Below are 22,003 nucleotides of genomic sequence, written 5' to 3' on the forward strand. Positions count from 1 at the left end.
TTTCTAGCGATGCTGTTGTCAGGAATGTCTCTTGTTATTTTACTTGGCTTTGGGCTTCCCTTCTCTCTCTCTTTTTTTTTTTGTTGTGTGTGTGTGTGTGTGTGTTTTGTTTCGTTTACCCCGCCAGCCAATGACCCTTGCCCCACGAGCCCGTCTTAACTGTATTGAACAGGCGTGGGCATACATCGATCGAATCCTGGATGGTCCGGACGGCCTCAAAGTTCTTTTGTGCGATGACGCAACCCGCAATATTATATCTGTGGTGTATTCGCAACATCAGCTGCTTCAACATAATGTGGTGCTTGTGGACATGCTGAGCAACCGGGAACATTACCCAATGAAGCACCTTCACTGTATCATATTTTGCCGACCGTTACCGTCCTCGTTGGCCTGCGTGTATCAGGAACTGGCGGAGGGCAACTTTGCCTCCTTTTCCCTTTACTTTTCACACCTACTAGAATCGAATATTGTGCAGTCTTTGGCAAATGCTGATCTCTTAAACTTGACAAGAGCCCTCAATGAGGTTTATTTGGACTCCGTGCCCCTCACAGAGTACGTGGCTATCGCACAGCTAAAGCCCACAGCTCTGCATTCGATGGCCGGTCCCATTGTGAACCCTATCACCTACTCACAATGGGATAGCGCGTCGTTAGATCGTATGACGGAGGCTATTGTAAGTCTCATGTTGATGACAAACCGTCGCCCTGCCATCCGTTATCGAGGAGGGAATAAAGTCTCAGAGAAGCTGGCGAAGCTCGTGGCAGGCAAGTTGAAAACAGTGCATCAAAGTTTTCCAGACCTCAAAGCGAAGGAGTCGGTGCTTGTGATTCTAGACAGGATGGATGACCCGGTTACAGCTCTCGTCATGCCATGGACCTATGAGGCGATGATACATGAAATTATTGGGTTTCAATATGGAAACGAGGTCACCATCGACGACCCGGATGCTAAACCTGAAGAGCGTGTGCATGTTCTTACGGCGCACACCGATCCGTTTTTTGCTCAGCACCGCTACGACGATTATGGGCAGGTGTGTATTGCGGTGAGTGAGTTAGTGAAGGCCTACAAGGCCCTGAACAACTTTGATAGGAACAATGTGTCATTGGACGAAATTAAAAGCTTTATGAGTCGTTTTCCTGAGGCACGTAAGCAATCGGTGCAGGTGACACGACACTGCGGTCTGGCGAGTCAGTTGGTAACGGAGGTGAATGGACGTAATTTAACGCATTTGTCGGTCTTGGAGCAGGAAATGTTAACTTCCAGTAACGTCGCAGAACACTCCAGGCAAATGATGGATATTGTACAGGATCCGAAGACGGACATTGACGACGCCCTGCGCATGGTGATGCTCTACGCTCTACGGTATGAAAAGGTGAATGGGAATAACATTGCACAATTAAAGGAAATGTTAGAGAAACGCAACTGTCCGGTGGGCAGAATTTCACTCATCGATCGCGTGCTGGAGTACGGAGGGGCGGATAAACGGCTGCATCAGCTGTTCCGTGTGTCCACAGGCCACATGTTGAAGATTGCTGCTAAAGCTGTGGGCCACTTTGGAAAAGATATTCAGAATATCCTGACACAGTACGTTCCCCTCATGAAAAAGCTCATCAATAGAGTTTACAATGGGACGCTGTCGGAGGAGAAATACCCTGTACAGGAGGTTGAGGGCGCTCCCATTGCAGCCTCAGCCGTACCTACCATCCGTGCGAAGGACATTATTATTGTGATGGTGGGCGGTGTAACATACTCGGAGGCAATGCTGTTGCACCAAATTAATCAAGGCCAGGTGCCCAATAACGTGGAATCCTTGATGAATTTGGGTAAAAATGTGACACGCTTTGTGAGCGGTGATCCCAGCGCTAACGCCGCGTCAAGTGAACCATACTCCGAGAATATTGAGGCTCGTGTCACGCTGCTCTCTACCAGCATGATTGATTCAAAGGACTTCATCCACTCATTGCCGTCGTAAAATTCAATACGATGTGTGTGGGGAGTCTTCTCATTAGTAAGCAGCGTTCTCCTCCCGCTTGTGTGAGAGAAATGAATGCAGTGTCTTGCTGGCAATTATTTGCCTCTTGCTCTTTGCTTTGTCTCTGTGTTCTTGTTTCAACTGTGTGATACTTGCTTGCCCCTTTGGTGGAGATGTCTTTTTCGTTGGCTCAGGTTGGTGGTTTTGTTATTTTTCCGCTCATACGATGAGCAAGCGACGGAGGTGAGTGAGAACAAGAACCATCCAGAAAGAAGAACATGAGATGCTGTTCCCGGATGTGGTGGCCTTTTACATTTGTTCGCCCTCATGTGTAAATGGAGTGGTGCGATTAGGCGGAGGTGAGATGAACCACATGCGCACGCAACCATGATTCCTTCTTTCGCTGTTTACTGCTCATCTCTCGCATTCTCTGCATCTCTCCGCGTGTCTGTGTCTATGTGTGAGGGACCATTTTTTTTTCTTCGGTTTTTTTTTTTTGTTGTTGTTGTCTTTTTTTTTCCACGCACTTCTCTGGCTTTGCATAGACGGAGTAGGTCGCGGCGTTGCGTGTTGTAATACATTTTGTCCATTTCCCTTGTTCAGCAGCAGCAGCAGTAGCCGCCGCCGCCGCTTCCTCCTTCTGTCACACATGTCGGCAGCGTTCCCAACTGGGGCGCCGAACCTATTCACCTCGCCGTTCATGGCGTTTCCGGCGAGAAGCTTATTTCATTCTACAGAGCGACCGGCGGAGGGCGGCTGCGCTTTCACGCACGAAGATCGACTTATGCTGCAGCTATTGTATCAGCAGCAACAGGCCATACAGATTCAGCTCCAGTCCATGGCGTTATCGATGCAGCAACTCCACCTGACACTGGCCGGATTGTCCAAACTGCCTGTGGCAATGGAGTCGTATGGTGCCGCAGTTAATAGTACAACCGCTTCATCAAATCCCCCCAACTTTGTTCCGATGGCGGCGCATTCAGCGTTCAATAATACCACTGATACAATGACGGCATTACAACGACAAGCTGCAAAAGATCCTCAAGGGGGTAGTGCAACTGTAGACACACACGCATCACGTGAAAAAGATGTGTCGTGCTCTTGCACACCTCCTCAAGAAGATTTAGATTTTTCACGCCATAGTGCGACGAATCGATCCGCAGAATCTGCAGCTCCGTGGAACCCCTCTGCCGGATCACGCCAAAGCAGTGTTATTCGTATGGCACGTGAAGAGAATCCTCTCTTGTCCTCGCTGCGAGGCAAGTTGCCGACCCCAAACCATTCTGTTGCGGGGTCTGTTTCCGCTGGAACAGGGTATAGTGCGAGCGCAAACATCAGTGCATCCCTGGAAGACCCAAGGAACTCTTTTCGTCCTGCCATTCATCAGACTTCTTCTTCCTCCCTGCATGCTGATCCCGAGGTTCAGAACGTAGCTGCAGCTGGGCAAACTGTGTCAAAGTCTCATCAGCACCAGCAGCGTATTGTGTTGGACAACCGTAAAACGGAGCCTGTGCAGCGCTCACACTCCAGCGGCGGGGCCGCAGCGTTAGTAAATAAGCGTAAGGAAGAATTTCACCATGCACAGGGCAGGAACTTTGCCCGTGATAGGCAAAATCGTGGTGAGAAGGAGGAGCATGGTGATACAAGTGTGTCCGCTGCAGGCTACGACTCACAGAGCGACGGCTACGGGAGTTATGAAACCAGGCAGTACCTAAAAAACGTGGGAATTATCTGATGAATCATGTGATAAAAATCAAGAAAACACCAAATGAGTATAAATAAAAAAAAAGGAAATGAAAGAGGATGATGAAAACACGGTGCTGATGAGGAGGCTCCTTGAGACGAAATGGACGCCCGCGAGAGATGCACAGTGGCGTTTTGGTTGTACCTTTTAGTTGCCAAATTCAAGTGAAGCTCGAGAAAAAGAAAACAAAAACCGACTGTACTTCTATGACTTATGTGATATTCCTTTTTTTTTTTGCTTGTTTGCTTGTGTGTATGTTTTCTGCCTCACTGCGGCTTTGTCCGTACTTTGTACTCTCAAATTTGTTCTTCGACTCCTGATTTTTTTTTTATTATTTGTGTCCCTTTAGAAACACGAAGACCCAAAAGCAAAACCTCTTTTTTGAATTCTATTTTTTTTTTACTTCCTTTCGTTTTTGCCGTTCATCTGTTGTTGTTTTTGTCCTCCCTATTGCCCACTATTTTTTTTGTTTTTTTTCTCTCCATTTTTTTTTTTTGCTTTGTTTGGTTTGCCACGTGAAGGTGGCGCAATTTCGTTTGGAAAGTCGTGTACGCAGTGGCTGCTTGATCCTTCCCGTCCACCTCGTTCGTTGTAGCTCCGTGTATTTATTTTGGGCTGTCTGTCTGATTGCCTGCGCAAATGTGGCGCTATGCCGTGAGTTCTGGACTGTTGCGGCACTCCATGCTGATGCGGTCGATGTCGACGCAGGCATTCGTTTCGGCCGTAGAAAAGGTGCAACAGCAGTTAGCTGCGTCAGAGCGAAAGCAGGAGCTTGTTTTGCATGGCCGTCACCTGTTTGAATCCGAGAGTCTAGACGATATAAAAACTGCCTGGAGTCCAGGCGTGGCCGGGACGATTTGCCATGCTGCGACGCAGCTGCGCATATCACCCACTAAGGGGCAGACATTCACCGCCGTGGTAGAGCGCAGCCTCTCTCGCGAGGCGGTGGAGGCAATGGATGCGCCATCCCTGGCACGAATTGTGCATGCCTGTCTGGTGCTGCGATCGCCACATCTCTATGAGGTTTTATTTGCGTACATCCGTCCTCTTATCAAGCTGGCGCCGACCTTAGACACCGTGTCATGTGCTGTACTTCTCAATGCATATGGCCGAGCGCAAGTGCAGCATGAGGAACTGTATAAGGCTCTCTGCGATCGGGCTACAATTGCCATGAAGGACCCGCGCACATTTGTGGCACATACAGCAAATGTTGCCCATGCATTGGCACGTGTTCATTTTTTTCACAGAGATCTTTTTCTTGTTTTGCGTGATCAGGCTGTTCGTCACGCGTCGCAAGGTCCCTTACTTGTGCCTGTGACCATTCTTGACGCATTCGCCGAGGTTGGATTTGTCGATGACTCCCTGTTCAATGTGCTGGAGGAACGATTGATGAAGGAGCTGGCCGATTTGCCAGCACCTCTCATGGCATCTCTGGTTGGATGCTTGGTGAAGGCAGGGAGAGCAACGTCACCTCTCTTTACCGCGTGTGGGGAACGCATAATAGCTATGGGCGGGACATTTGATCCCACATCTATTGCAAAGACATGTGATGCCTATTACCGTGCGAATGTTTTGGCAGAGGAGGTTTTTGGCGCACTTGCAGAGCGGGCTTGCAAGGTTGCAGCTGACTTTCGGGCGGACGAGATTCATCTCACGTTAAATGCTCTTGGGTCGTTTGACCTTTTTGACGGTGAACTGTTCCCGTTGCTTGCCTCACGCTTTGTATCCATTGTTAAGCAGGGGGGATATGTTAGTCCTGTTGACGCCGCTGGCGTTCTAGCCAGCTTTGCCGCTGTACAGGAACGAAGCGATGAACTTGTTTACATTTGCACTCAGCTGTTGGCGGCTCACCGTGACGCTCTTGACGGGACAACTTTGATGCAGGCTCTCTGGGCCTGTAGTATACTTAGCGTACGAAATGAGGCCCAACAGTCTCTTGTAGCTTACGCGAAAAGCGATGCAGCGAGGTTTCCCAGCGAGGAAGCCGCAGCAAAGCAGTCTAAACTGGCGCTTGAGCGTCTGCAATACGTCAAGAAGACCTACGGTATGACTGGGTCACAGGCCGGATCGTCGTTGTGACTGAGGGAAGGAGAAAACAAAAAGGAAGAAAGAAACGAAGAGGAAGAGGACGATGAAATAAAAAACCAGACAGAGAAGAAACAATGAGGATAGAAAGGCAAGAAATACCCTTCCCTTCCCTTCCCTCCCCTCCCCTCCTAAAAAAAAAAAAAAAAGTTGATTCTTTAGAAAATAAGGTGGAATGGGAGACGGTGTAACATGTACTGCGGAAGAGCCGTACTTTTTGTGGCTACGTTGTGTAGGTTCTCTTCTCTACTTGTCCTTTTTCTTTGTTGTATGTGTGTGTGTTGTTCCTCCTCCCTCTTTGTAAAGTGTGGTAGCGTGCTTTGTGCCCATGTTCCGCGAGAGCTTGTTTGGCGTGGCTCTTGCAGCCACGCTGGCAGAGCTGGAATCCGTCTGTTTTCTTAGCGAGGGGCAAAAAGAGGAGTTGTGGGACATCTTTGACATCGCCATGGATCGAACACTGGCGGAGTCACCTGTCACGTCCCAGCTGCGTGTCTTCTCGCCGGCTCCGGCAATTAATAAGAGACAAACTAGAATGGGTGGTAACGATGGCGTTGAGGTTTCGGCGGAGCTGTCCACTAAACCGACGAAGATGATGTTCCCTTTTGTTGCATTGCCGCCATCTTCACCAGCGACGTCGCTCCCGCGCTGCGATGTACTAAACGATGGTGTGGCATACCCCATTTACCGTGTTAAGGATGGCATTTGGACAATTCTTCTTAAGTCGCCCACCCTGGAGGTAAAGGACGGTGCCGGAAAGTGCGAGACAATTTACCTTGACTATCTTAAGGTGCACCTCAAGGATGTCCAACCGAAAGAAGGCCCTAAGAAAACAGCAGCCGGAAAAAAGCGGAAGCGTTAAATGCCAAGGCACATAAACACACACACACACACGAGTTTTTTTTGTGTAGGGGTGTGTCGTGGATGCTTTTTGCGGCAAAGTGGCCAGAACTCAGGGGCGATGCTGCATTTTTGGTGGATACCCCCCTCCCATATATTCCCTTATCCAGTTGTCCTCCGACTCACTCTTTGCCTTTTTTTTATATGAATTTGTGGCAATGGTGTGACTGCCCTCTCCCACCATTTTAAAAATTTTGCCTTTTTTTTTTTCGATGCTTTTGCGACGTTGTTCCCGCCATCCCGCTGGGCTGGTGCTATCACGCGCATAGAACCTACATGTTTGCTGCAAGCTGGGAAGGGGAGTAAAGGAAAGTTACGAGCGAAGCGTAGGGTGGAACCCCGCCTCTTTCACTGCCGAAGGAAGGTTAAACACAGTTGGTGAATCGGGAGCCAGATATGTACTGTAACGGGGATCGAAAGACAGTCTCGGAGCTGATTCGGGATGCCGCGAAAGTGCGGAGGCTCATTGACGCTCAGGCTGCATATCTCGAACAGATGCATGGTGCCACGACGAGCGCCAGGTGTTTACTAAACCGAATGCTGCATATCTTTGCACGTGAGTTGGACGTGAATGATATAGACCCCTTGCTTACCGTTCTGGCATCTACTTCGGAGGACCTGGACATTGCCAATGTTCCACTAGTTTCTGTTGCCATTGCACTTTCCAACGAACACTTTACGAATACCAAGCATATTCGCGCTGTTTGTAACCGTTTTGTGGATGACAACTCCGTTATTTTCTTGGCCGGTATACTGCGTTTTTCTCCAGTGGCATCACAGATTGAGCTTTTAGACATCAGCGGAACAAGAGTAACGGAGAAGGGGCTTTTTTTTCTTCTTAGTATGATGCAGGAGCGGGAGATGCCATTTACCCTTATAGCCAAGGACCTTGTCCTACCCGAAAAAAATCCACCCGTAGAATTTAAGCGGAAGTATCAGCTGGCGTTGGAAAAGGTACGGGGAAAATCAAACTGTACATTGGTACTCTCTAGCGAATGCTGATGAGAAGCGAAAGGTGTATGTCTCTTGACGCGTGAGGTATGACAGAACTGCCGCGGCGAGCTCCCTTTATGTATGTCCTCGTTTTTATTAATTTATTATTATTATATATTTGTCCCCCCCCCCTTTTTTTTTGTGTGTGTTTCTTGTTTTTGTTTTAGGCATCCTCATTTTTTCCCGTTCGGCCTTTTATGCCTGTGCTTTCATTTGGCGCAGGAAGAGAGCACCTCCCGCCTCCGTGCACACGCAGAAACAACAGACTCAGAGAAGAAAAGGGAAAATAAAAAGGAGTATGACTGCAAGCCTTAATCGCAAGTTTGATCTTTTGCAGAAAAGCGGAACGTGCCCTCCATATCTCCTTGACGTGCTCACGTTGCTTGTGGCGCACGCCAACGAAACCGAGGTGTTCAAACAGGAGCTGCGCTCCGCGCCCTTTGAGAATGCGACACCACCAATCTGCTCGAATCGAGGGGCAGTTGCTGCAATACCGCCTCAAAGGGAGCTCGCAGCGCAACCTGAAGTGAACCTAGCACCCAAAGCCGCCGAGGCGGGTGATGTTCTTGCAACAGAGAGGACGCTGCGTTCGTATGCAGAGGATTTAAAGATGATCAACGATATTGCCATGGCGACAAGCTCTAAGAAACTTCGGGAGATGAAGACGAGCACCTCCACTGAGATGGTGGCTTTTAGAGACCGCGTGGTGCGAGACACATGGGAGCGAACACGCGAGGAGTTAGACTCGCTGCGTATGGGTTGGCTTGAGTCAATGAAAGAGGAGGTCGAGCGCGCCAAAAAGTGAGGTGCATCAGGTGGGTCTTTCTTCTCAGCAGGCACTGCACAAAATGATGGAGGGATATAGTGATTACCTATCCAGTGGGTTTCATCTGCTACAGACAAAACCCCTAGAAGTCACATACAGTGCGATGGCAGAGTGTGCAATGTGTGTAGAGCGCGTAAAAATTGTGGAACGGCAGGCTGTACCGCGAATTGAAATGGATGCGCTGCGCGAGCGACTTAAAAGCGTTGAGCGCGCTATAGCCCTGATGGGGAATGCTATTCCCTCTGGGAGGACGGTGGGCGATCACACCCCTATCCTGCCCTCTGTAGGTCCGTCCAAGGGCAGGGAATTTACGGCGGCTGTGGAACGCTTCGGACTGCTGGGGTTACGCCTCCAGGATGGCGGCGATGAACCGAAGGGTCTTATCGTCATGGAAGTGGCATCAAACTCTGCCGCATCGAAGGCCCAACTTCGCCCCGGACACATCATCTCTCACGTGGGTACTGCCCCTGTGACTACGCTGAGTGATTTCGCTGAAGCGATTCAAGGGAGTGATGCGGTGGTGAAACTAGCTGTGTATGATCCGGAGGCTGCACGGGTGCGTGTCGTGACCTTAGGACTCTGACAGAAGCAAAACAAAAAAAGGAAAAAGAAATGCATGATAATAAAACATGTCTGGGACCACTTCATCGTGTCATATGACTACAGTCATAGATAGTCGTGTGCGTTTTTTTTTTTTTTGTGTGTGTGTAACTTCTTCTTTAGTCCTCAGTTGAGGAGCGTTGGAGCGCCATTTCCCGGTATACGTACATGTAGACAAAGGAGTGGAGTATACATCAAGGGAAAAGGGAGACGCTGCATGCATACATATTTCTCTCGTCTCGTCTGTGTGTCCCTCTCCCTCTTTATCCGTGTATGAAGTGCGACGTCGACGGAAAGAGAAGATATATATATAAATGTATATAAATGGGAGTTGTAAAGTGTGAGGCCTGGCGGAACCCGGGGGACGGGGAAGCTGAACCATATCTGTGGGACGTAAGCAAACTTGAGTACGTTTTGAGGCAGGCGGCGGCGCCAAAGGCCACATTTGGAAAACAGCTTTGGTGTGTTCGGCTCATTTTGCGTTGCATCGAGAAAGCAAAGCCTCACGAGCGGGTTGAACTGCGACGAAATTGCCACCTCGTACCGACGCTACAATATTTTCTTTCCCAGTCTGTATCGACTCCATCAGGAGTACGACTTCATCAACGCACTCTTTCAGTGTATCTTCAGCTGCTCGGATGGGATTTAGTGCTGGATGAGTTGCTTCTGATGGATGTTAGCACGGTCAACGTATTGGCGGCTGCACTCGGCGATGAGGAGCACTTTGGGTTGAACTATGTGGCTGTATTGTTGGCGAGGCGTATCTCAGAGCTTCCTCACGTGAGCTCCATCCTTGTCTTCGAGGACCGCCTCTTCGATGCGTTGCAAGATCTCTTAGAATTGCGACAGGTGTCACCTGTGGTGACACAACATATTCTCTATCTTTTTGTCAATCTCTCTGGACACCCCAAACTGCATTTTAAACTCGCGAGGTCGCGGCGACTGGTGTTTTTTGCCATTGAGACGCTTTTCCGTGTACTGAAGATGGAGATTGTTGAGCAGACATCAAAAAAAATGCAACGCGTGATGAACTCCGTTACGTCGCCAGCTGACGATCCCAGTGTGATGTCACGAAGGCAACAAACTTTAGCCATTACTCCTGAACTTTCTAGGGAGGTGGGATGTACCTTGAAGCACATATCTACGGTTGTGTCGTGTACAATGATCATAGCGAACCTCCTCTCATTTTCTGAGAATCGAACATCAATGTTGTCTCTCTTCCCGGAGATTGTGTGTGCACTTGAGCTCTGTCTCTCACAAAAGGTGTCAGTCCGACTATGGGAAGTGGCTCGTTGTGCGACGGATTACTTGCACGAGGATAAGACAATGATGGAGATGCAACTACTGATGCACCTTGAATCCCCAAAGTTAGAGGATAGGACCGTTACCAATGGTGTATGTAAGTAACGCGGCAGATTATTTAATACCGGGCCAGTTGGACCTTTTACCTCTTGTAGTATTATCGAAATCTATAGTTTTTTGTGCATTAATTTTTCATGCCATTTTTCTGGGGGAGATGTGTGCCACTGTGATGGCGCTGTCGTGGAGGATGAGAGAGCCGCCCGATGGATGCTGCTTGCTTCATGTGTATATAAGGCACAAGGGAAGAGAAGGAAAACGACAGCAGTACAAGTAACAATAATAAGGAATTGGAGGAAACAGATGACAGCCTTGGACTTTGGGGTCGCCATGCAGGATCAAAGACTAACCCCGTTCACGCAGGTTATGGCACGACTGGCGCTTGATGGGGAAACCTCACCTTTTCACAGCGATGCGCTGATGTCGTCTTTGTACCGTGCCGCATTGGCCCCCTTTTGTTGCGTGGAGGACGAGAGAGACCTGGCGGCAGTGTGCGCTGCTGTTCTTCGCGGCGTGTTTGCTGACGCTAAAGCTGAACCAAGCGGCACCATTGCGGGTGAGCAATTAACGCCCGCTTTTATCACGCGGGGTAGCGATAGAGGGGGCCTGCTTGCCGAGCGTCGCTTTCTTCTTCGGCTGAAGGAGCAGCATCGCGTGGCGCGCATTATTATTCCGCAGACTACATCATACTGATGGGATGATTTTGGTTTTTTTTTGTTTGTGGGTGTGTGGGTACCGGGGATTTCTAAATGGTCTGACAGAATTGATGTGCAGAGAGGACGCCATGCAGAGAACTGTAAGAAGCAGCGAATAATTGTCTAGCAGTGCTTTTGCTATGTCATCCCTCACTCTTTCTCCGTTCTTTAAGTTTTTGTTTTAACTTTTTTTTCTCCTTGATGTGGTGTTAATGTTGTCTCCCGTTCACTTGTTTTGTGTGTTTTGCCTTTGGCCTTTTGTTTGCCCTTCCTTGGCTGCAAAAGAAGGGCATAGGAAGAGGTGAGGATGGCGTCCTTATTGCCTTCTAGCTCCTGCTCGGAAGACTCGTCGTACTCCTCATCCACACGCAATAGCAGTAGCGGAAGCAGTAGCAGTAGCGGAAGCTCGACCACGTCTTCCGAGGAGGACGAGGGGAGCCGGGCACTGGCTCGGCGTTTGCCGTCGCGACGTCTGGGAAACGTTACGGCAACGTCCGCCACTGCCACCACATCGACGCCCTGTTCTGGTCTTTGCTCTTTGCAGCTGAACCCGAATCTTTTGTTTGAGCAGCCCGATTCCGGCTGGATTGATATACCACATGGCTCTGGCAGTGTTTTGCGCCGTGTGGTGGCAAACTACGATGAATTTCCCGAAAGACGTCATCGCGTCATTGACTACTTTCGCACCGCCGTGGAAATGTTCATTGCCCAGGCGCGTCACAAATACATGCATCAATACAAGCAGGGACAAAAGAACAAACGGACCAAAATTCGATTTATATGGCAAAATAAAGGGGAATTAGCGATCTGCTTTGCGGCTTGCTGCGACATGCTCAAACTGCTTTACGATAGGTTACGTCCAGGGCCAGATAGACCGAGTTGGGAGGGATTTGTAAGTCAGTTTGTTCTCTTTTTGATGGCTGAATCAAGGATACCGTCGACGGTTTTGACAGAGCAAACCTACAACACAAAATTTCTCGATTGGCGCAACGGCGGAACTCGATATCAAGGCGATCAGCTGGCCTCTAACGTTCGCTTTCCCTCTGCAGAGGAACGTCGCATAAAGATTGAGACTTACCTACGCTCGGGGGCGGGCTACAGCATAGAATCAACTGGAGTGGATCTTCCGCCAATGGCTCGTCCTGCCGTCACGACGGTGAACAAAACTGAGCCCCCACTGGTTGGGCGAGACGCCACGCGAGGCGGCAGCGCATCGGATAGCAACAATCCGATCCCTCCCCTTGTTGCCTTTCCACGTGGACAAGCTCCAGTTAAGATGCCAAGCAAATCACATATGAAAGCCCCACCGACTCTTATTGCTGGGAAACAATGCGTTGACGAGTACAGACATTTGCAATGGCTTGCAAAACTTACACAAATCACGGGGGGCTCACAAATGCTTGAATTTCCGGAGGGGCGGTCCTATATGATACTGGCGTTTGTTCGGCTTTGTGAAACATCTGAATTGCCTGATCAATTTGTAACTATCATGAATATATTGGTTAGGTCTGGCCTAACTATTCAAAATGCATTTGAAGGGGGTGGAGGTATGGTGGTGTTGCGCCGATTTGTCGGCACGTTGATTCGGTTGAAAGATTCTGGGGGGCTGATAAATCTTGTGGAACAAATACTACGGCTGAAACTGTCTTCTTGGAGCCACAGCAGCCAACAGTCATGGCTTCGGGACCTGATGGGAAACAGTGGCAACGATCTCCGATGGTTGCGTGTTTTGGATATAATACCGACGGACAAGCAAGCTACCTGGAGCTTGTTAATCTCGGCATTGGAGCAGCGTTATATCTTGTCGGATTCAAGAGAGAAAGAACAAGAGCGTGAGGCGAAGCGTGCACGATTGGACATGGACGAGGCGCTGCGGAGGTCGATGGCAGACAACGCTGGTGTCAGCAAACTTGCACCCAACATTTCCACAGCTCTTTGTGTTGCATTGCCTGGCGAGCTTCGTGCACCCCCTTTGTCTTCAGAGGCTGAGCAGGATACCATTGCTTTGTTGAATAAGAAGTTGCGGTTCTGCGAGGAGGCGCAAGTGACGTGGCGAGACACCATCCTGAAAGCCCTTGACGGCGGTTTCCCTGATCTGCCTATCCCACTTTGGTACGATCCGTACCAGTTGCTTGGAGTAGATCCCCACCCCACAACATGAAATAGACCTTCGTATTTTTGTCCTGCTACTGCTGACGCATGGAGTAGACAAGTTGCCTCTGAAGCTTCAATCCCCTCGTTGCTGTGCTTATTAATGTTTTCTCTCTTTGTTGCCTTCTCTTCCGTCTTTACATACACACAGGTCCAGCGGGATCGACCAAAATAAGAAGAACAACAAAAACAGCAGAAATAATACGTATCAGCGTTTCTTTTCTCTCCACCGCATGTGTTCTCTCAATTAATTGTGGCTGTGTGTGCAGCCGTTTTCGCTGCCCAGTGGAACGGGCGGGTCGGGGAAGTAGCAACGACATCCCCGTGCCGCACGCATGCCATTTTCAGAACCAGAAAAACGACAACAAAAACGTTGAAGAGTTTTATGGGGCATCGTATATGGCTGTACGCATACGGTATTGCCGCTGCGTGCTCTACCGTCATGATTCCAAGTTTTCATGCTTTCTGTGATACCTCCTCATGATCCGAAATCATATGTTGTCATAGTTACAATGAACGAACCGCACTTTTCCCTTTCTTTCTGTTTTGCTTTTCTCGGAGACGCCGAGATGTTGCATGGGTGTGTGCAGCGCATTCTGTTTGGACGGAGCCCCACCATTGGGGACAGTTACCTATCCCGTGGTGGCCGAGCATGCCTCACTGTGTCCCACATATTAATGCGTGTACAGCTGCGTGCTCTACCGTCATGATTCCAAGTTTTCATGCTTTCTGTGATACCTCCTCATGATCCGAAATCATATGTTGTCATAGTTACAATGAACGAACCGCACTTTTCCCTTTCTTTCTGTTTTGCTTTTCTCGGAGACGCCGAGATGTTGCATGGGTGTGTGCAGCGCATTCTGTTTGGACGGAGCCCCACCATTGGGGACAGTTACCTATCCCGTGGTGGCCGAGCATGTTTTTTTTTTTCTGTGGTAGTGCGTTGAGGTAGTGAGGGAGGGAAGTTAACTTTCGGCATTTGTCTTTTTTAAAGCTTTTAGAGACGGGATTTGGGCGAATGTCTCGAAGTGATGCCGATGGTTCACTAAGCGATGTCAATCCAGAGCTGTTAGAGCTGAGCAAAGATCCAGTTGCTTGGCGAGAGCAGCGGAGACGTGCACTGCAAGCAAAAGTGTTTGGCCATGGTGGAGGGGACGGCGGTGCCGAGAGTTCTGCCACTTCTGTACATACCAAAAATATTTCCTCTGGTGCAAGGGCGCCTAATGCGTCCTGCGTGGTTGATGAATCACGTCTAAAAAGGGAGGATCACGAGGCATACGTGCTTGAGCAGCTCAAGTCGCACAAACGAAGGCGTGAGGATGCAGTCATGACAGAGGAGGCGCCTGGTGGTTCAGTGAGTTACATGGGACTTTCGACAAAGGAAAAACTATTGCAGCGACTGAAGAACCCAAAGTAGTGTTCTCTGCGAATGGGTTTGTTGATGGCTTCAAATAAGGAGAGAAAAATCGGTATTGTTTGCGTTTTTGCGAGTGCCTTGTGTGCGAGAGATTTATGGGTGAATTTGTCGTACCTTCTCTCAATTATTGTGTATTCTTTTGCTTGTTTCCTAGCTCTCAATATTCTCCTGGCTTTCATTATTTACTGCTTTTTTTTGTTTCAGTTTGGCTCTAGTGTGACTCTCCGTACGTTTGTGTTGAAGCTGATTATGTTCACCTGCGCTTCTCAGGCGACAGTGCAAGTGATGCGGCCCTCGTTTTTGCGCTGCGTGGCTTTGGCGGCTACACTTTTGCTTTTGGTTTCGCTTGGGGAGGCGAAAATTGTTGTGAGCAGCAAGTCAAAAAAAATGACGACGGATGAAAGTTGGATAACGGCGAAGTGGGACTGTGTTGTGTGTACTTCCATTGCTGGATTGTTGTCTCAGCTTAAGCAGTTGCACGGAGTCACTGCGGCGGATGCGCTTAAAATGTTTTGTGACTTTTTTCTTTTTGGGACTCTGTTTTGTGTCATATTGCCAGTCTTCTGTTTCGCAGTGCTCTGCCTCTTATCGACGCCAACAAGACCGCGGACGTTGTTTGCCAGACCTTGAGATATTGCCAGGACACGAGGTGTCATCTTTTCCCACTTGACCACGACACGGTGTCGGTGAACTCCTTGCGGAGGATGTATCGCCTCGAGCATGTCGAGCCAATAAATGTGTGCGCAGTATTTCCGGAGGTGTGTTTGACGGAGGATGAGGAGCTGCGCCCCGCGAACGACGCAGACGGTGACCTCTTCTCTAGTCGGTTCACCAACCGCGGGGGCGAATGGCGGGGCCGCGACTGCGACGACAAGGATCCCACTGTGTATCCTGGCCGCAACACTGTGGACGCTGTCAAGGACGAGAACTGCAATGGTATTTTTGGAGTGGACAGCGCCACAGGAACAGCGTATGAGGAAGTGTGGTGTCGTAACTCCTCGCCCATGGGGGTTATTGCGCTGGGGGACAGCGTCACTGCGCATTTTGGCATTCCAGAAGATTTTGTGAGGGTTTACGAACTTTCGCATGACGCTTTCGCACATTTTACGCGCATCATAAATAATAGGTTCGATTGGCCCATGCTTTCTGCTATCACTGGCTTTGCCCATGCGTCGGACTACAAACCGAATCGCAAGGGTCCCATGAAGTCATTGTACAACGAGTTGGTGAAGCGAAACAAATGTAACCATCGAGACTACCAGAACCTTGGCGTGAACGGCGCCACAACCGCGCGCCTTAGTGAAATGATGGATGTTGTTGCCCGGAACCGAACTGAGTCTGTCAAGCCGGCCATTTTGTTCTTCGCAATGATTGGGAATGACGTATGCGATCGTCCTCCCGCCGTCACTACTCCAGCAGAGTATTACGCGCACTTAACCACTGCCCTAGAAAAGGCTGAGGCTCTATTGCCTGCTGGAAGCCATGTTTTGATACTTCCTGTTTCAGATGGACGGGTCTTGTACGATGAAATGCACAATCGCACGCATCCTATAGGGAGTCTTCATAACGATGTAACATATGCCGAATTTTACGACTTTTTGAATTGTGTTGACATTTCCCCTTGTTGGGGTTGGCTTAATAGCAACGAAACGGTCCGTGATGCCACCTGGAAGACGGCTCAGTCACTGAACGCGCAAATACCTCGTATTCTAAATGAATCTGCAGCAAAATTTAAAAACATTCAGGTTCATGCCCTTGATGATGTCGTTGCGAGTATGCTTCGTTTGTTTGACGGGCCCCTCTGGGAACTCATTGAGCCTGTTGATGGTTTTCATCCCTCACAACTCGGTACTGCTTTGTTGGGTGAATTATTGTTCAATAAAACGAGCGAGTTGGGCATTATTCCGCCAGTTAACCCGTTTAATAACGATATCAGTGAACGTTTTGGTGATCAAGGTGGTTATTGATTTGACTCGTCGCGCTTCCCTGTGTGTAGGAGTGTGTCTTTTTTTTTTTTTTCAATCTCGCTTTCTCGTTTGTGGAGATGGCGGCAATAAAGATGCTTTGTATATAGCTGTGCTGGTGGAAGTGGTCAGGAGTAGGGAGTTATTTTCTTTTTTGCTTCTACAGTGCCTTTTGTGTTTATCTTGGTTTCAATAAGACGATTTTTTATTCTTTCTCTGAGCGATATTTATACTGTCATTTTCACTACGACTGAAGGACAGGACAAGTACTGCGCATCCCTCTGACGGGCTGACAGACCGATTGTGTGTGTGTCTGTGACTTGTGATTGCTCGTAGCCACTGAATGTTGGATTGCAGTGGCAAACATGCTCTTCACCCTCTCTGGCAGCTGCTAAAACTGACGCACGTGTTTCGTAATCCAGAGGATTCCCAATGTGAGGTGCTGGTACTTCTTACATTGAAGGTAGAAGGATGCATAATAGTTGGTCATTCAGCGTATAGTGCGTGATATTTGACTTTTCCCTTGCGATGGTTGGGGCGCAAACTCTCCGATAGTTTAATGGACTCGCCCTGAGTTTGCCCAACTGTTTCCTGCCACTGACACGGCGGAAGTATGCCTGTGGTCCGTACGAGTGGGCAATGGCTGCCGCAAAGCGCGTACGCGCTGACCACATCTTGAGGCCAGAAGACGTGTGTAGACGTATTTTGTTCGCCTTTGAATCTCTGGGAGTTGAAACGGGCTACGTCGAGGTGCTGCCATCTGAAGCCCTTGGTCCCGTGCCGGATCGCACTCGACCTCTTTTTATTGCATTGGCCTACAGTTTTGGATTTACGAGGCCTGTTGACAATTTTTTCATCGGATGAAATCAAAGCTATGAATTGAGGAAAAAAAACAATAGTCAAAAGGGACGAAAGAGTACCAGCTTTGATCACATGTGAAGAGACGTTTTTCATTGTTATCACACGCACACCCATGTTTATATGTATGGGCCTTTACACAAGCACTGAGTGTCTGTTAGGGCCTTTGTTGTTTTCTTTGTTCCTAAGGGAGCCACCTGTGGAGTGTGCGAGCAGCTGGAGCTTTGTAAATGAGAGCAGGGTTTTGCTTCAATCTTCACCCTCCCCCCCCCCCCCCCTTTTTTTTTTTCTTTTTTCTCTTACTACTTTATTATTACAACAAATATACCGCGTTGGAAAGCGGCGCGATTGCAATTTGTTCTTGTTTTTTTTTGCATTATGTTCTCAGGCTCCAGCCTCCTGCTGCGACCTTCTGCGAGGAGGAGGGCCCGGCGTTTGCGAGTTCCTAATGACAGCAACTTTCTGAGGCTCCAGCGAGCCGGTTATCATAAAATGTCTTTTGAATTCATCTGTGCGTTGAAAAAAAGAAAAGACAACTTAAGTGTGGGGAATGTTGGACGCACACTGAATCAAGCTGTTTCCTCCCGTTTTTTGCCGTTTTTTTTTGTTTTTGGAACAAATGGAGGTGATAAGGCTACAGACGGACACATAGTTCGTTTTTTATTTTTATATCTTCCCCCCTCCCCATTTTTTCCCCCATTTTTTGTGCTACTGGAGATGGGAACATGCCAGTCTATTGGGGGAGCCGCCACGAGTGGACGTGGTCTTACTGGGAGACAGGTCGCTGGGGCACTGGCTGCTGCAGCTGATGCTCAACTGCGGAATCATCGTGACCGCTTGAGGGCGGAGGAAAATGTGCCCTTTTTCAGACATCGCACCGTAAGCGGAGTCATCCAGACGCTGGAGGGGCTAGGAATTGAGAAGTACCGGGAGAAACGAGCATTGCAGTTTGAAGTGCCAAACGGTGAGGGGCAAAAGGAGATGGTGGAGGTGCAGGAGTATGCCCCGGATGTGTTTCGTTTCTTGCGTCAACTTGACGGCTTTGATGAGGCTACTTTTGCTAACGAGTGGAAGTTGCCGGAAGAGCGGCTGGTCTTGGAGCTTGGCGAGGGACGATCCATGGCACTTTTTCTCAGGTCCAACTCGATGGATCTCATGTGTAAAACAATTTCGGAGGAGGAGGTTGATGTCCTACTGGGACTCCTGCCGCAGTACACAGAACACCTTTCCCGGAACACTAACACGTTGCTGACACGCTTTTCGATGCTTCTTAGGGTCGAGAGTAGCACCGCTGTAGGGTATATACTTTGCTTTGGGGATGTCTTTGCGTCGTGCCCCGCGTTGAACGAGAAATGGGACCTAAAAGGTCGCATACCAAAGCCCGGCAAATATCAGCACTTTCTGAAGCTCATCCAACGCCCGGGGGAGCCGCATCCGTATCTTATTGAGACTCCGCGTGAAACCATCAAGGCTCCTGAGTTGGCCGGGACGCTGGAAGGACAAGTGGTGGTTGTCGCAGCCACTGATAGTTGCAAACTGGAAACTCGGAAAGACAAAGACCTTACGCGTCTCTTCTGGTTGGAAAGAAATGAGCGGAAGAAACTGCTTCCTGTCCTTTTGAAGGACTATGAATTTCTGGGCAATGCTGGAATCATGGATTACTCTCTTTTAATTGGTGTAACCTACAACGAGTCTAAAGTGTCGCGCTCCGGTAGACATATACGTAGTATGCGTATGACGTATCCAATGGGTAGCGAGCCAAAGGAGGCTCTCATGGAGATTCGTCCAGCATCGCCGCCGCGGTTGGAAAATGCATTTCACGAGTTTGGCGCAGGAATTAATAGTTTGTACGAGCAAGAAGTGTATTATATTGGAATTATAGATACGCTGACAAAATACACATGGAAGAAGAAAGCGGCCAATTTTTTCAAATCCTTCCTGTGGAAGCCCGAAACACTTTCAACTATTTCACCCATGGAGTACCGCAAGCGCCTTTCAAAGTATACAAAAATTATATTTCCTGATGTCAACGCTGCAAACAACACTATTATCTCCTGTTGATGCGGAGGTGGAAGTCGGTAGGGCAAACACCATGTGTGCAAAATGAGGTTCACGAAATCAAGAAACGTGTCGGGGAATAGTGAGACCGTTGGAAAGTGTGGTTGATTGTCATGCTTTGTGCACTGCGTACTTTTTTTTTTTTTTTGTTGTGTGTGTGGTTGTCAGCAAAGGAAGATTCTTAGCGAGCACGATTCCTTCAATGTCGCAGAACATTTTACTTGACTCGAGCATCCGTGACTGGGTGCTTTTCCCCCTCATCGCCATCGTCATTTTCGTTGGCATGTTGCGCCACTACGCTGGTCTCCTCATGAAGTCGCCCCAAAAGCCTAAGATGGATAAGGTGTGCTGCATTAATGTAGCGAACTATGGCAAGCTGCTTCTGGGAGAGGGCAAAAACCTCTCACCGGAGGCATTTCGCCGGCGCGCGGAGGCAATGCGGCAAGGTCCACTACAGAAAAAAGTTGGGACGGACGCTATGGAGATGATGAATGATCCAAATATGATGGGGGAAATGATGAAGAACAACATCCTCATGATGGTGCCCAACATGGGCATGATGGTGTTGGTTTCTTACTTCTTTTCTGGGTTTGTGGTGGCCAAATTCCCATTTGGACTTGCCTCACGGTTTCGTGGCATGATGCAGAACGGCGTAGAGATCAGCGATCTTGATTGCAATTACGTGACATCTCTCAGCATGTATTTTCTGATTATGTTTGGTTCTAATGGCATTCTTCAATTGTTGCTAGGCGCGGATGCCAACGGCGGCGATCAGGCACTGATTATGTCCCAAATTGGTGGCGGCAACCCACAACAACCAGTGGATTACGGGAAGGTTTTCAAGTCACTCGCGGAGGAGCTTGAATTTGTTCAGGACGGGCATAAATGGGTGTACAAGAATGCCCCACAGTTACTCCTACAGGGAAAGTAACAAGATGGAGGGCGGGTTGCCAACACCCACGATAGTGCGTCTTTTCTCTGCTTCTTCTTTCTCAGCCGTGGTAGCATGTGTGGCATGTGGGATTTAGTGAGAGAGTGTGAGGGGCAGAAGAGCAGCAGATGACGTTTGAAAGAATTCTGCGAAGACGTGGAGAGGTGACGAGGGAATCACATACACAAAATAAGAAGGAAACCAAAAAGTAAGAAAGACAAGCTAACGAAGAAAAAAAGACAAGATGAGACAAAAACAGCAACAGCATCGGAAGCATCTCCTAGTGACGTTCATTGCAGGAGAGAAAGAAAAAAGGAAAAACTAGGCGAAAGTTTTATTTCTCGTCCCCCCGTTTTGCCGCAATGTGGATCGTGCTTAGCAGGTCAACCTCTTTTATTTGACCGGGGAAAATATCTGGACTTGCTTCTCTGCCCTCTGCTTTCTACTGGACGCTAGGCAGCGTCGCAGCTTTATTTTTGCTAGAATGGTGAAGGGGACGCGATTCAGGCTTAAAGGTATTTTTTTTTTGTCGAAACTCTCTTTCATGAGGACGAGTTGGGTCAAATGGGGCACACACACGAGTTGATGCGATAGGGTATTACCCCACGCCATAGCTCAATAATGCACATCGTTACCAACTGCACCAAGCTTCCACCGCTGACGCCAGTTAAGACCCCACAGTATGAGCTGCCTGTGAAGTATGGTGTGGCGCGTGCTTGTTGAAAGTTGGACACGGTGGTTGATTGGAAGGGCACCCTCCAAAGAGGTGCCCCGACAACTGCGGTGGCCCCTTCTTTTGGTGTTTGGCACAAAAACGGCAAAAAAATGAAGTGAATCATGTTGGTGTGCGCACCTCTCAGATCGTTTTAAGAAATATGGTCAGGGCCCGCGATATAAAAAGTGCCGCCCTGGATTGGTGCGAAGACGAGGTGTGTCTCGCGAAAAATGGGGAGCCCATGCAGATAGCGATAAAAACTCCTTCTTTGCAAGCAACTTTGAAAAGTGCAGAGGAGCGTGCAGTAGAAATCTTGGAGCATCCATTGCTTCCTTGCCGGTGTTTATGCATGCACTTGAAGCGGCGCCGCACGAAGCCGGTAACGATCCACGATAGCACGGTATGTATTCCTTCCTGTCGCAACGGTCCTGTGAACGATGTCACCATCGATGTGATTTCTTCGTTTCCGTGTACTGGGCTGTTGCTGCCTTTGATGGAGTGTTGTCGCTGGAAAGTTGAAATGGTGAAGATTCAGCGTGTTCCGGCGCTATGCGCTGTGCATCGATGCTTGCGTAGAACTCAATTGTCGCAAGCTGCGTGCCGATGTGAAGCGAAAGTACTGTGAATAAGTGGTGGAGGCGCACGAGCAGGCGTTGAGAAAAGGGCTCGTCACAGACGATGACGAGGGCGAATCCGACATGGAGGTAGCAAACTTTTATCTTGCTGGCCCTCTCCCGG

The 22,003-nt window shown here is 49.0% G+C and overlaps 16 protein-coding genes across 16 annotated transcripts, besides 12 other annotated features; all 16 read left to right on the plus strand.

The window, feature by feature from the left end:
• The first annotated feature begins 81 nt into the window (after positions 1-81).
• Positions 82-105: a microsatellite.
• Positions 106-117: a microsatellite.
• Positions 118-130: 13 nt separating this feature from the next.
• Positions 131-1,972, plus strand: TraAM80_00679 (putative vacuolar protein sorting-associated protein; the record flags this gene model as incomplete). Its single annotated transcript, XM_029377749.1, has 1 exon — positions 131-1,972. The coding sequence occupies one exon, from the start codon at positions 131-133 to the stop codon at positions 1,970-1,972; it is 1,842 nt and encodes a 613-aa protein (XP_029242408.1).
• Positions 1,973-2,443: 471 nt separating this feature from the next.
• Positions 2,444-2,491: a microsatellite.
• An 81-nt stretch (positions 2,492-2,572) lies between these two features.
• Positions 2,573-2,603: a microsatellite.
• Positions 2,604-2,621: 18 nt separating this feature from the next.
• On the plus strand, positions 2,622-3,707 carry TraAM80_00680 (uncharacterized protein; the record flags this gene model as incomplete). The annotated part of the gene is made up of 1 exon (XM_029377750.1): positions 2,622-3,707. One exon carries the CDS (start codon positions 2,622-2,624, stop codon positions 3,705-3,707), a length of 1,086 nt encoding a protein of 361 aa, XP_029242409.1.
• A 234-nt stretch (positions 3,708-3,941) lies between these two features.
• Positions 3,942-3,976: a microsatellite.
• A 200-nt stretch (positions 3,977-4,176) lies between these two features.
• Positions 4,177-4,221: a microsatellite.
• Positions 4,222-4,355: 134 nt separating this feature from the next.
• TraAM80_00681 (uncharacterized protein) lies at positions 4,356-5,795 on the plus strand (the record flags this gene model as incomplete). The annotated part of the gene is made up of 1 exon (XM_029377751.1): positions 4,356-5,795. One exon carries the CDS (start codon positions 4,356-4,358, stop codon positions 5,793-5,795), a length of 1,440 nt encoding a protein of 479 aa, XP_029242410.1.
• A 5-nt stretch (positions 5,796-5,800) lies between these two features.
• Positions 5,801-5,852: a sequence feature (GA-rich).
• Positions 5,853-5,902: 50 nt separating this feature from the next.
• Positions 5,903-5,931: a microsatellite.
• Positions 5,932-6,129: 198 nt separating this feature from the next.
• TraAM80_00682 (uncharacterized protein) lies at positions 6,130-6,660 on the plus strand (the record flags this gene model as incomplete). Its single annotated transcript, XM_029377752.1, has 1 exon — positions 6,130-6,660. One exon carries the CDS (start codon positions 6,130-6,132, stop codon positions 6,658-6,660), a length of 531 nt encoding a protein of 176 aa, XP_029242411.1.
• A 9-nt stretch (positions 6,661-6,669) lies between these two features.
• Positions 6,670-6,692: a microsatellite.
• A 402-nt stretch (positions 6,693-7,094) lies between these two features.
• TraAM80_00683 (uncharacterized protein) lies at positions 7,095-7,700 on the plus strand (the record flags this gene model as incomplete). The annotated part of the gene is made up of 1 exon (XM_029377753.1): positions 7,095-7,700. The coding sequence occupies one exon, from the start codon at positions 7,095-7,097 to the stop codon at positions 7,698-7,700; it is 606 nt and encodes a 201-aa protein (XP_029242412.1).
• Positions 7,701-7,781: 81 nt separating this feature from the next.
• Positions 7,782-7,810: a microsatellite.
• Positions 7,811-7,989: 179 nt separating this feature from the next.
• Positions 7,990-8,496, plus strand: TraAM80_00684 (uncharacterized protein; the record flags this gene model as incomplete). The annotated part of the gene is made up of 1 exon (XM_029377754.1): positions 7,990-8,496. One exon carries the CDS (start codon positions 7,990-7,992, stop codon positions 8,494-8,496), a length of 507 nt encoding a protein of 168 aa, XP_029242413.1.
• Positions 8,497-8,539: 43 nt separating this feature from the next.
• Positions 8,540-9,100, plus strand: TraAM80_00685 (uncharacterized protein; the record flags this gene model as incomplete). Its single annotated transcript, XM_029377755.1, has 1 exon — positions 8,540-9,100. The coding sequence occupies one exon, from the start codon at positions 8,540-8,542 to the stop codon at positions 9,098-9,100; it is 561 nt and encodes a 186-aa protein (XP_029242414.1).
• Positions 9,101-9,441: 341 nt separating this feature from the next.
• Positions 9,442-10,524, plus strand: TraAM80_00686 (uncharacterized protein; the record flags this gene model as incomplete). Its single annotated transcript, XM_029377756.1, has 1 exon — positions 9,442-10,524. The coding sequence occupies one exon, from the start codon at positions 9,442-9,444 to the stop codon at positions 10,522-10,524; it is 1,083 nt and encodes a 360-aa protein (XP_029242415.1).
• Positions 10,525-10,779: 255 nt separating this feature from the next.
• Positions 10,780-11,169, plus strand: TraAM80_00687 (uncharacterized protein; the record flags this gene model as incomplete). The annotated part of the gene is made up of 1 exon (XM_029377757.1): positions 10,780-11,169. One exon carries the CDS (start codon positions 10,780-10,782, stop codon positions 11,167-11,169), a length of 390 nt encoding a protein of 129 aa, XP_029242416.1.
• A 309-nt stretch (positions 11,170-11,478) lies between these two features.
• On the plus strand, positions 11,479-13,332 carry TraAM80_00688 (uncharacterized protein; the record flags this gene model as incomplete). Its single annotated transcript, XM_029377758.1, has 1 exon — positions 11,479-13,332. The coding sequence occupies one exon, from the start codon at positions 11,479-11,481 to the stop codon at positions 13,330-13,332; it is 1,854 nt and encodes a 617-aa protein (XP_029242417.1).
• Positions 13,333-14,340: 1,008 nt separating this feature from the next.
• TraAM80_00689 (uncharacterized protein) lies at positions 14,341-14,739 on the plus strand (the record flags this gene model as incomplete). Its single annotated transcript, XM_029377759.1, has 1 exon — positions 14,341-14,739. The coding sequence occupies one exon, from the start codon at positions 14,341-14,343 to the stop codon at positions 14,737-14,739; it is 399 nt and encodes a 132-aa protein (XP_029242418.1).
• Positions 14,740-14,763: 24 nt separating this feature from the next.
• TraAM80_00690 (GPI inositol deacylase precursor) lies at positions 14,764-15,369 on the plus strand (the record flags this gene model as incomplete). The annotated part of the gene is made up of 1 exon (XM_029377760.1): positions 14,764-15,369. The coding sequence occupies one exon, from the start codon at positions 14,764-14,766 to the stop codon at positions 15,367-15,369; it is 606 nt and encodes a 201-aa protein (XP_029242419.1).
• Positions 15,370-15,443: 74 nt separating this feature from the next.
• On the plus strand, positions 15,444-16,706 carry TraAM80_00691 (GPI inositol deacylase precursor; the record flags this gene model as incomplete). Its single annotated transcript, XM_029377761.1, has 1 exon — positions 15,444-16,706. The coding sequence occupies one exon, from the start codon at positions 15,444-15,446 to the stop codon at positions 16,704-16,706; it is 1,263 nt and encodes a 420-aa protein (XP_029242420.1).
• A 1,114-nt stretch (positions 16,707-17,820) lies between these two features.
• Positions 17,821-17,839: a microsatellite.
• Positions 17,840-18,278: 439 nt separating this feature from the next.
• Positions 18,279-19,622, plus strand: TraAM80_00692 (phosphatidylinositol-4-phosphate 5-kinase; the record flags this gene model as incomplete). The annotated part of the gene is made up of 1 exon (XM_029377762.1): positions 18,279-19,622. One exon carries the CDS (start codon positions 18,279-18,281, stop codon positions 19,620-19,622), a length of 1,344 nt encoding a protein of 447 aa, XP_029242421.1.
• Positions 19,623-19,821: 199 nt separating this feature from the next.
• TraAM80_00693 (uncharacterized protein) lies at positions 19,822-20,550 on the plus strand (the record flags this gene model as incomplete). Its single annotated transcript, XM_029377763.1, has 1 exon — positions 19,822-20,550. One exon carries the CDS (start codon positions 19,822-19,824, stop codon positions 20,548-20,550), a length of 729 nt encoding a protein of 242 aa, XP_029242422.1.
• A 191-nt stretch (positions 20,551-20,741) lies between these two features.
• Positions 20,742-20,803: a sequence feature (GA-rich).
• Positions 20,804-21,425: 622 nt separating this feature from the next.
• TraAM80_00694 (uncharacterized protein) lies at positions 21,426-21,890 on the plus strand (the record flags this gene model as incomplete). Its single annotated transcript, XM_029377764.1, has 1 exon — positions 21,426-21,890. One exon carries the CDS (start codon positions 21,426-21,428, stop codon positions 21,888-21,890), a length of 465 nt encoding a protein of 154 aa, XP_029242423.1.
• Positions 21,891-22,003: the final 113 nt, after the last annotated feature.

Source organism: Trypanosoma rangeli (genome assembly GCF_003719475.1).
Source record: "Trypanosoma rangeli strain AM80 chromosome Unknown Tra_15.4_contig_00012, whole genome shotgun sequence".
NCBI lineage: Eukaryota > Euglenozoa > Kinetoplastea > Trypanosomatida > Trypanosomatidae > Trypanosoma > Trypanosoma rangeli.